General features: G+C 37.0%; 1 protein-coding gene across 1 annotated transcript in view; it reads right to left on the reverse strand.

The window, feature by feature from the left end:
* ZDHHC2 (zDHHC palmitoyltransferase 2) overlaps positions 1-12123 on the reverse strand; it is a 67711-nt gene that overhangs the window by 18585 nt on the left and 37003 nt on the right. Inside the window, exons 4-6 of the mRNA XM_086380672.1 lie at positions 8706-8826; positions 2918-2987; positions 2162-2194 (exon numbers count right to left, since the gene is read on the reverse strand). Coding sequence (XP_086236798.1) covers positions 2162-2194; positions 2918-2987; positions 8706-8826 — 224 coding nt within the window. The remainder of the gene's footprint in view (positions 1-2161; positions 2195-2917; positions 2988-8705; positions 8827-12123) is intronic.

Raw genomic sequence — 12123 nt, forward strand, 5'->3', positions numbered from 1 at the left:
CCTGACAGACAGCTTTTGGTTAGACATTTTTAACTGCCTACTACTTTGAAGACTCAATTTGAAAAGTGCATGTACTCTGAATCTGAATGCCTTTATATGGAGAAATAAACACATTCTAGGTAAACATCCCTTACACATTCATTTAAACTCAGTTAAACAGCTCTTGGCTCTGTTTTAGGGAAACTGCTTTCTGAGTCTAAATTGGAAAAAGAACATAATATAAAAAAAGGTGGAAAGAAAGTGGCCACTGAGGTCCAAACAACTTGATATATGACTTTAAGTCCACTCTGGAACTTTTCTGAGCCTCACTTTCCTCTTGTTTAAAAATGGGACAAATAATTTCTAATAATATCTGTCATGGTTATAAGGATTACAGATTTTACAGATATATGGATATATCATCTCTAGACATTACAAGCACTCAATAAACTGAATCTGAAATTATTTAATTAGTGCCACCTAACCATTCACAGCCTTGTCAAAGAATATTATTAGTATAATTAATAAATTTAAAAATTATATTAAAAAGAAAAAACACTAATTTGATAGGATAGCCAATAATGCAAAGACTACAGGATATCTATTTTAGTTAAAAAAGAAGTGTGAGGTTGGTCCCCTGCACCCCAGAGGGTATTCTGGCCACAGCAGATACGTTAAAGTCATCACGAACAGGAGGCATGGTTCTCTGATTTTTCAAACACTAAAAGTTGACAGATCCTGAGATTCAAAATCATATACAAGACCTGTATAAAAAGGTTGCCTCACTATAAGTCTTAATAAGTGACTGTTACATTTACATAATGACTGTAGAAAAGATCTCTTATAGATTAATATGAAAACATTTCCAGGATATATTAAGTGAAGGGGGGGAAAGGCAGAGAGACTCAGGCCATAAAATTGGAAATATCAGTGGGAAGAGAACTTGCTAAGAAAGAGAACAGAATGAATTAAATGAAGGAAAGAATGAGGAAAGAAAAGAGTCATCACAAATGAAAATTGTTACTTCAAACAGAGGTTATTTACCAATATCTTTCTCTAAGAGGAGCATTATTTTCACAGGAGTTAGTTAGCCTTAACCTGATAATTATAGTAGAAAATCTAGGAGAAGAAAAGTAAGAGGTACCCTGGGGAGAGATAAAGAACACTGCAAACCTGACATCCCGCTACTGTTTCTGGAAGCTAAGGTAACTGTTCACTATGTATGCTTCCCCCACCTCTGGCGTAGGTTTGCGGGTACGTCTACTTTGCCTGAAAGTCAAAGTCACTCGGTCATGTCCGACTGTTTGTGACCCCAAGAACTATACAGTCCATGGAATTCTCCAAGCCAGAATACTGGAGTGGGTAGCCTTTCCCTTCTCCAAGAGATATTCCCAACCCAGGGATCGAACCCAGGTCTCCTGCATTGCAGGTGGATTCTTTATCAGCTGAGCCACCAGGGAAGCCCTACCTTGCCTAGCGCCAACCATGAAAGAAGGCAAGGCTTGGAGAATGATCATGCTTAATGTCCAAATCCAACCTGACTGGCAACCTTGGTGTGGTCTCACAGGGATGTGTACACTGAGATGAAAAGTTATAAGGGAGAAAAGCCAACCTTCATTAGTTACTTAGATCTTTCAAATAATCCTCTAGTCAGTTACCTAATTTCATGACTTAGAAATTTTTAAAAAAATTTTAATGAATTCTAAGTGGAAACCCTTGTTGAAACACATGTGTGTATTTACAGATCTGCTATTCTACTCCTTAACATTAAGTTCTATTTAAAACATTGTTAAATCTTTAGATGAATTCATTCCTTATTAGATACTTTAAGTGAAGTGTTATGTATAATTTATGTGCACATTTTGGTGTAATTTCTGTATTCTAGAAGTATTCTAGAATCTCTCTGTTTATGCATGTGCACACAAAGAAAACCATTTGTTCTGAGCAAATGTAAGGAAATAAGTTTTACATTGTTAACCTACTGGTGTTAAAATTATTTCATGGAAACTCATGGAATAAAGACTATTTTGAGCTAACTAAACAAACTCTACAAACTAAACCTAAAGGGACTCCCTAGGTTAGCTAAGGCAAGATTTCATTTATAAACAGATTTAAATAGATCAATGATTCAACTTATTGTTATAAAGGACAGAAACTTCTTTAAGTATAGAGCCACACTCACCAGGGGCAATGATGATCCATCTTCAAAATACATCTAAGAAGAAACCACACACACAAAATTCAGCATCCCACAAAAGTTTAATCCCAATGTTATAAAATGAAATGCTATTTCAAAAGAGTTGTAGCAGGTAAAATATTGCAAAATTATTTACTTATCTAAAACCTGAATAATAGCAAAAGGCCTCATTAAAATAAACATTATAGCCAATTCTAGATGATACAAAAATAGAACTTTAAATTCAAAATATACATGCTTTAAGATGTAAATAAAATAACTCATTTTCTAAAAATACAATATGTTAATATACAACTATTTTATGCTGAAGAAAGTACAAAATGTCAACAGATTTACAGACAGTCTGGATAAAACTTGTCCATTAATGTCCAACCGTAAAACAAGTATATGGTACTGTTCTTGTGGTATATCAAGTATGTAACATTGGACTGTCATGAAGCCAACTGGATTATCTTTATAAAAAGGAAATGAGTCATAGAAATTTTTCTTAACTAGAACTAGCCAAGAATGAGCTGCTAAAATCATGCACTTCATTCAAGTCACAAAGAATCTGGGGGAACAGAGACAACTGATCATGGCCCTTAGCCATACTCGTATTTATGCAAGTGCTGGTCATATTTCCTAAATAAAGGCCTGATAAAAGGAGAAAAGGAAATAATCTGGAAAGCAACGAGAAAAGAAACACATTTAAAAAAACCCACGGGTGTGTAGACATTTTAGAAGTAAAGGGTTTTTTCTTACTTATCACAGACGGAACAGTGGTGGCAGCGATCTGGTTTTATAAGTTGGCATCTGTCACAATAGCGGATTGCTAGGAACAAAAAGCTCCACTTAGCCTTAGATGTAACAGTGAATTGAATACACAGTTAAACAGCTTTTAATCATTTATCCAAATTTAAATTCTATAAAGCATAATGAATTTAAATTTGATAGAAATGACATATTTGACTGCATAAATACAAAAATGAAATGATTTGACTATAGCCTCAGTTCTCTGCAGAGAGTTCCCAAGAATAGATCTTTCGGGGAAATTTTTCTCAGGCATGCTCAACTATAAATATACTATCTAGTTACAAAGGAATCACAGACTTACAAAGGCTGCAACCATGTCCATTTTCACCAAAGTAAACAGAATGTCTCCCTTGATTAATCATTTCGTTTCCTGGACTCTGCCAGGATGACTAGGTAAAGGATACAACCACATTTTAGAAGTTTTTTGAGAAAGACATTTTAGAAATTTGTGAATAAATTCAACTAGCTGTTTGAATTGGGAAAGAGCTCACATCTTCCCTGCTGGGTGAGATGCAAGATGAGGAGTGAGTATTCCAAGAGGTACTTCCACCAGAGAATTTTAATTCTTGTGACTGAAGTCCTGAGCCTTTCTTCTCTAAAACAGACATCAGAGACAGTTGTGGATGATTGGAGATGCTCTTTCAGTACACAGGCATCGGACAGGATGCCCTCAGTCTGCCAAAATTACAGGAGATTTGTTAAGTGGGCAGTACAGTAGGGCCAGCAGAACCAAACGAGCAAACTTAAAATCTGGAAAACATACTTGCAGCAAGCAGTTATCAAGATTATATTAGCTAATATCACAATCTCTAAAAAAAGGAAAAAATTGCTATAAACTAAGACTAAAAAGAGCTTTAAGACAACAGGCCTAGAAGGAGTTGTTTTCAATACTGAAATAAGTCCTTAATCATCCCCTTATAACTTTCTTTTTCAGGAATTCCAGAGATGAATGGCATGGCCTGCTCATCTCCTGAATGAAGATGTCTCACAGGGACATTCCAGGTGAAGCTCTAAAGTATCCCTGGCTCATGCCAGGTATCAAAATGGGAGCACTGTTGTCCAGAAGGAATATAACGTAAGCCACACGAGTACTGTTAAACTCTCTAGGAGCTATGTTAAAAGAAGTAAAAAAAAAAAGGTGGGGGGAGATTAATTTTAATGATATATTTTATCTCACCTAATACATATTTCAACATATAATTATTATATTAGTTACAAATACATGTAACATTATATTTTATATTAGTATATACAAATGAAGTGTGTGAACATCAACTGAACCTTTCTGTTGCTTTTAAATAGCCTTTAAAACCAGTTCTGTGTTTTCTGTGTTTGAAGCTGTCATAATCACAAAAGACTAGTGGTTTCCATAATGGGCAGCATGGGTTTAAAGTCACACAATTTCCATGTGAGTTTTGTTGGGCAATTGTACATTCTAAGTGGTGATTATTTCTTAATTACACAGGGGGTGGGGTGCACCTTGCAAATTAAAGTGGGCGGTAACTCAAAAATATTTTGAAATTTTTCATTTATAATCTTTTTTGTGAAAGTCTTTTTGTTCATGGTTTTTCAGAAACGGAAATTTAGTCTTATAATTAAAACACACTCCATGTGCCAGATCAGATTCAACTAAAATCATCCCACTGGAATTTAAAGTAAGCCATCTGATTATCATTTAAAAAGTCCTAACAGTGGAGGGGGAATTTTAACTGTCTTGCTTGAATCTTCGGAGAATTTATTCATGTATTATTTATATAATTTAAAACTTTTTTGGTAAATACTGAAAAGGAAACACTACCAACACCTGTGTGCAGAGTGATAACCTAATTACATCACTTCTAATGGTAATCTTCCTAGTCAAAAAGTCTACAAATATTTTTTTGTAGGAAAGGATCGATAGCAAGGGAGAGCTGGAAAAGCAAATAGTCCTCATTAATAAAAATAATAATATAATAGAGTTTGGAGAGCCCCATAAGAAATCAGGAGATGGTTGGATCAAAAAGAAAGCACAGGACAAAAAGAAGTGAGATGAACAGTCTTCACACTTGCCTCACACACCCAAGACTGTACATGGTTGAATTTGTTCTCTATGCATAGCAGTCAATATAACCTAGGCAGTCACTATTTTTCTCTTTCAGGTTTGGAGGAAAGACCGTGGATCTAGAATGAACGGGAAAACCCTCAATTATACTACTATCCATTTTCTTCAATTCTCTAAGACATATCAAGTGTGTGGACACCAACTGAGCCTTTCAGTTACTTCGGTCCATGGCCTTTCTCAGGGTGAGGAAGGAAGTTATCTGAACAACCCAGGGGTTTTGGCCGAGGGTGGGGTAAGAAAAAGGACCCTCATATTCCTGCCTTGGGGGCACTGTGGCCCTCCACTGCATGTCCACTCTGCATTCATGATTACCTTTACACCCCACATATTCCAGAGAGAGATTAACCACACCAACATTATCATCTGTTTATTAAACTTCCTGTAATTTAATTTAGTCTATGACTCTAGTCAGCTAAAATTGATTTCAGCATGCATCCAGAAGTTTTGCACTAAAAATATAAAGACTATATTAGCAAATTCAGATTCTGTTCCAGACTGTCAAAAATATTGAGAATGATAAGTTCATCCCAGGAGATAGGCATACAATATAAGAGAAGATAATCTTCAATTCAGTTCAGTTCAGTCGCTCAGTCATGTCCTACTCTTTGCAACCCCATGAATCGCAGCATCCCGGCCTCCCTGTCCATCACCAATTCCCAGACTCCACCCAAACTCATGTCCGTTGAGTCGGTGATGCCATCCAGCCATCTCATCCTGTTATCCTCTTTTCCTCCCACCTTCAATCTTTCCCAGTATTAAGGTCTTTTCCAATGAGTCAGTTCTTCGCATCAGGTGGCCAAAGTATTGGAGCTTCAACTTCAGCATCAGTCCTTCCAATGAATATTCAGGACTGATTTCCTTTAGGATGGACTGGTTGGATCTCCTTGCGGTCCAAGGGACTCTCAAGAGTTTTCTCTAACACCACAGTTCAAAAGCATGAATTTTTTGGTACTCAGCTTTCTTTATAGACCAACTCTCACATCCATATGTAACTACTGGAAAAACCATAGCTTTGACTAGATGGACCTTGTTAGCAAAGTAATGTCTCTGCTTTTATAATATGCTGTCTAGGTTGCTCATAACTTTCCTTCTAAGGAACAAGCATCACGTAATTCGTACAAGGAGATGACATAAATCCAAACTGCAGTTGTTATTAATGAACACTAATTCTTTGTTCTGATATGACTTAGGTGCATCAAGGGGTCTAGTAGAAAAAGCACTCCATATCTGCTGGCTCATCGAAAAAGCAAGAGAGTTCCAGAAAAACATCTATTTCTGCTTTATTGACTATGCCAAAGCCTTTGACTGTGTGGATCACAATAAACTGTGGGAAATTCTGAAAGAGATAGGAATACCAGACCACCTGACCTGCCTCTTGAGAAACCTGTATGCAGGTCAGGAAGCAACAGTTAGAACTGGACATGGAACAACAGACTGGTTCCGAATAGGAAAAGGAGTACATCAAGGCTGTATATTGTCACCCTGCTTATTTAACTTATATGCAGAGTACATCATGAGAAACGCTGGGCTGGAAGAAACACAAGCTGGAATCAAGATTGCCAGGAGAAATATCAATAACCTCAGATATGCAGATGACACCACCCTTATGGCAGAAAGTGAAGAGGAACTCAAAAGCCTCTTGATGAAAGTGAAAGAGGAGAGTGAAAAAGTTGGCTTAAAGCTCAACATTCAGAAAACGAAGATCATGGCATCTGGTCCCATCACTTCATGGCAAATAGATGGGGAAACAGTGGAAACAGTGTCAGACTTTAATTTTGGGGGCTCCAAAATCACTGCAGATGGTGATTGCAGCCATGAAATTAAAAGACACTTACTCCTTGGAAGGAAAGTTATGACCAACCTAAATAGCATATTCAAAAGCATAGACATTACTTTGCCAACAAAGGTCCGTCTAGTCAAGGCTATGGTTTTTCCAGTGGTCATATATGGATGTGAAGGTTGGATTGTGAAGAAAGCTGAGCACTAAAGAATTGATGCTTTTGAACTGTGGTGTTGGAGAAGACTCTTGAGAGTCCCTTGGACTGCAAGGAGATCCAACCAGTCCATCCTAAAGGAGATCAGTCCTGGGTGTTCATTGGAAGGACTGATGCTAAAGCTGAAACTCCAATACTTTGGCCACCTCATGCGAAGAGTTGACTCATTGTATAAGACTCTGATGCTGGGAGGGATTGAGGGCAGGAGGAGAAGGGGACGACAGAGGATGAGATGGTTGGATGGCATCACTGACTCGATGGACATGAGTTTGGGTGAACTCCGGGAGTTGGTGACGGACAGGGAGGCCTGGCATGCTGCGATTCATGGGGTCGCAAAGAGTCGGACACGACTGAGCGACTGAACTGAACTGAGGAATGTGGAAACTAGATTTTTGCACCTGATACTGTCACTGCCATTAAATAGTTTTGGAAACTTGTGCAGTAATTTACTTTTAGGGGGTTTAAATTTCCTCCATATTAGTTTAGGCCCATCTGGGGTAAATATATATACATATATACAGAAACACATTTCTATCTTTGTGGGATAGAATCAGTGGCATAATATCAAATGAGGGAATCACTACTTGCTCACTGACAAGCAGTAAAAACAAACAGGAAAACATCATGCGTGAGACTTAGAGTTATACTGAATTATGATTCTAAAGTGAGTCAGAATTGAATATATACAATATAAAAATATTAATGAGATATTTTACAGTCCTTTTTTCCTCCTAGGTCTTTGAATTAGTTGTGTGTCTTCTACTTAGAGTACATCTCAATTTGGACGAGCCATGTTTTAAGGCTCAAAAGCCACATGGAGGTTGTGGCCACTGCAGTGGGCAGCACACAGCCAATCACAAAGTTTCTGGGTGAGCCTTTGGTGGGCAAGCACCAGGCATCCGAGTGTGTCAGCTTTTTTTTAATAACATATTTTTTAAAAGTCTTTACTGAATTTGTTACAATATTGCTTCTGTTTTATGTTTTGGGTTTTTGACTGTTGAGGAATGTGGGGTTTTAGCTCCCGGACAAGGGATCGAACCCACACCCCTAAGAAGGTGTGGTTGTAATCACTGGCCCACCAGGGAAGTCCCCATGTGTGTCAGTTTTTAAGACAATTACTTGATTAGATAGCTGTTAAATGACCTAAAAAATTTGACCCAAGTAAATGAGATTTATTGGGTTGTATTTGTAAAAAAAAAAGAATTACTACAAATTTTAAAGATAAACTGTATCAATAGCTGAATTGTTTTGTATAATTTATATAATAACTTTTAAATTTATGTAAATTTATCAACAATATGTTCATTACTATACTGCTCTTTTGACTTAAGAATAAGCAGGTGTGTAATTAAAACTTTAAAAATGAACACAATTACAAATCAAGATTTCAGCAGTTCTAACATCTTCACTGAGTCACAACTAGGAAGGCAGAATAGAAGGCAAGCCAGTTCTGACTTGGTTGAGATCTCTATGTCATAGCCTTATCAGATTTCCATCCTGTTTTATGGGATTCTATAAAAGACAGTTAATAACAGTCTGGGCCATAGCACAGTGTGTTTCAACGAGCGTTTGAGTGTCAAGTACAGACATGCTTTCTAACCGTCACCCCAACCCGTCCTGCTAAGCGCTCATGGTCCTCTACCTCCGGACATGGTCCTCGTGTAGATGGGGAGGTCTTTGGCTGCTCGCCGAAGGACTTCCTGATGGGCTTCTCCTCTAGGCTCTCTCTCCAGCAATTCTTTCTCTGCATAAGAGAGATGGAACTGTGGAAGAAACTTAAATATTAATCAGTGCTCACAAAGGAATAACATATTGATCTACTATACCCGCAAAAAAGGTATTTATAAAATATTAACAGGACATAGCATATATATTCAAAGAGGCAGTGGGGTATGAAATCTGGGCAAGTCTATTCATCCCGTAGTTTATAAATCTAGAAAAGGGGAAAAATGATAACGCTTGCTTCCTCAGATCTTTATGAACTCAAGAGGAAAAGAGAATGTAAAAGTGTTTTTACAAACTGTAGAGTTCTACCCAAGTATTAGTTATATTAGTAGATGAAATGGCAAAACAAACCAATTAGCTCAATGGATGTAGTTTACAATCAGTTATAATTAGAAACAAAAATAGAAACAAATACATCAAGCAAGTATTCTCATGTAGAGGGAGTTTTAACTTAGGGATAATCATTACATGAATTCTTTAGCACTCAAAAGAAGTAGTCTTTAATTTTACTTCTTATACTGCAAATTTTGTCCCACCAATTTAAAAAAATACTTCTTTGAGAAAATGGAAATCTGTTTGAGTTCCAACTTGATAATCACACAAAAAATTTTAAGTCTGTTCAAACTCCTATAAATATGCTCTAGGAGACATGTACAAGGATATTCACATAATCACTGTTTGAAACATAAAAAACTAAACCCAAATGTCCATCAAGGATAATGGATAAATAACTTGGAGTATAATCCATCCAAATAACTTGAATCCCATATGGCACCTAACATTCAGTGAACTACAGCTGTGTACAACCAGGACTATCAATATACTGATGAACAGATATATAAAATAAACTATTATACACGTTATTTTTAGGGATATGACAAAAATTATTCATGGGACTGTGTACCTTGTTTGGAAATAGTTTTGAGTGATAGAAAATGGATAACATCAAACTATAATACTGTAAATAGTCAAGAAAGGATAGGGTCAATCTAAGAGAAAGTATCTATTAACTTTCGATTGCTCTGCCTAGAACACTATTCCTCACACTCTCTGGATGGCTCTTTCTCATGCTGCAGGTTTCAGCTTAAATGCCATCTTCTCAAGGGACTTCCGTGACTCCCTTACTCGAGTAGGGACCCTGATAACTTGTCCCCTCCCCTCGCCGTATTCTCCATCAGGTCCATGTGCACTTTCTTTGTGTGGCACACCATAAATTGAATTTATTTTGTTGGTTCATTTGCCCTTTGTCTCTCTCTTTCACAGCCTGTAACCCCACTAAGTCTCAGCACAGAGTAAGTCCTCTGTGAGAACTGCGGAATGGACAAAGGAACAAGTCCCAGCAGCCCTAAGTCAGAGCGTCGAAAATCGAGGCAAAAGTTTTTTTATACTCTAGTCTCTAGCTTTCCATCGTCAGAACCCTGATTCCCACAATTCAGGTAGATTTGTCTCCCTTGTTCGTGTGTAAAATTAATTTAAAACCTAGCACTGAAAATTAGTAAAAGACTTAATAATAGTCAAAAGGAATAAAACTATCAACATTTTATTACATTTTCTACAGAGTTCTGGATCTTTTTAACCTTAGAGGTAAGTTCTAGTGAGTGATGGAACTGGATGGCTCCTCGGTATGTTTAATACTTTTATAAATAAACGTAACACACCGCATCCATCAGGTCCAAAAGACCAAATACTGTTTGGTAGAACTATTACTTATCTAAGACGGATGTCAAAATCCCGAATGCTATCTTGGAATGCACCAAATACGCACTCCCCTTCCTTAGAACACTTCTATGTACAAATGCCTGTCACAGATTTGAGGAAAGGTAACATTTGTAGACATCTGATGGAATGAAAGATCTCCTGGGGTGTTACCTTTTGATAACACACCCAACCTCCAACCCTCCAGATTGTGGCAGTCCTTTGGCCAGTTAATGCAAGTTGTTTTGCTTTTAAGTAGTTTTATCAATTTTAGAATACTTGGAATTTACCAAAAAGTTGAGAAAACGGTATAAGGTTCCCATATATCCTCTCATCAAACTGCTGATATTCCTAATATCTGGTATTAGTATGGTACATTTAGGACAATTAATGAATCGATATGGATACACTGTTATTAACAACAGTTCATAGTTTACTCAGATTTCCTTAGTTCTTATTGACTTATTTCTCTGTTCCAGGGTCCTGTGGAGGATACTACAGTACATTTGTTGTCCACGTTTCCTTAAGTTCCTCTTGGCTATAACAGTTTCTCAGATTTTCCTTGTTTTTGTTGAGCTTGACGATTTTGAATAGTACTGCTGAGGTATTTTATAAAGGTGCTTCTCTACTGGAATCTTTCTGATGTTTTTCAGATGATTAGGCTGGGGTTATGGCTTCTGTGGAGGAAGACCACAGAAGCAAAGTGCCATTCTTCTCAAGAGAACAAACAATCAACGTGACTTAGAACTGTTGATGGTGACTTTAATCACCTGGTTGAGGAGGTGTTTTTCAGGGTTCTCCACTATAAAGCGAATCATTATCTCCCTATCTCATCCTGTAGTCTTTGTAGTCTTTGGAAGGAACTTACTACAGGCAGCCTGCATTTTACAAAGCGGGGATTTATTCCTCCCCTCCTTGAGGGCTATGGTCCATAGGGTCGCATGCATGCATGCATCGGTGAAGGCAGGTACTTCTTTATTTTTTGGCATGATAAGACGCTTCTGGCTCATCTTCAAAATCTCCTGCCCTAGTTCTAGAATCAGCCATTTCTCTAAGGAGTTCTTCTTCCTTTTATTGGAGGATGATATCAGAAATCAACATTTGGAATCAAATACAGTTTTCAGATAAAAGGAGAGTATGATTTCAAAAGGATGTGCAAACTAAGAAAAAAGCAAAATCTAATAACACACAGGAAACTCAGAGAATTGTATTTCCTTTTTTGTTAGTTGTTTCTGACTTAAGAAAAAAAGAAACATATCACCTCATCAGTACCTAAAATATCCAAATTAAAACATAAAACATTGGAAACTTTTCTTAAGAAGAGCACACAGTGTGCCAAGACTCTGATGAAACTGGTAGCTTTGGAAACTGCTACAATCCTTTTGGGAAACAATTTGGCAAGTGACTTAAATTTCCTTTGTCTAGTAATTCTACCTCTGATAACTTACATTAAGGAAAATAACCCAAAATATGAGTAAAGCTCTATGAACAAACATGTTAATAACACTATAATATGGAAACTTGGGATCAGCCTAAAACTCCAATGTTTCAGTGAGAATATCATGTTGTTATTAAAAATGGTAATTGTACTTAAAAATAAACCAATGAAGAACTATTACATGAAAAAAAATAAGATTATG

The sequence above is a fragment of the Bos grunniens genome, chromosome 27, assembly GCF_055505025.1.
Source record: "Bos grunniens cultivar Pamir isolate PY7600 chromosome 27, Bosgru_T2T1.0, whole genome shotgun sequence".
In the NCBI taxonomy this organism is placed as follows: Eukaryota; Metazoa; Chordata; class Mammalia; order Artiodactyla; family Bovidae; genus Bos; species Bos grunniens.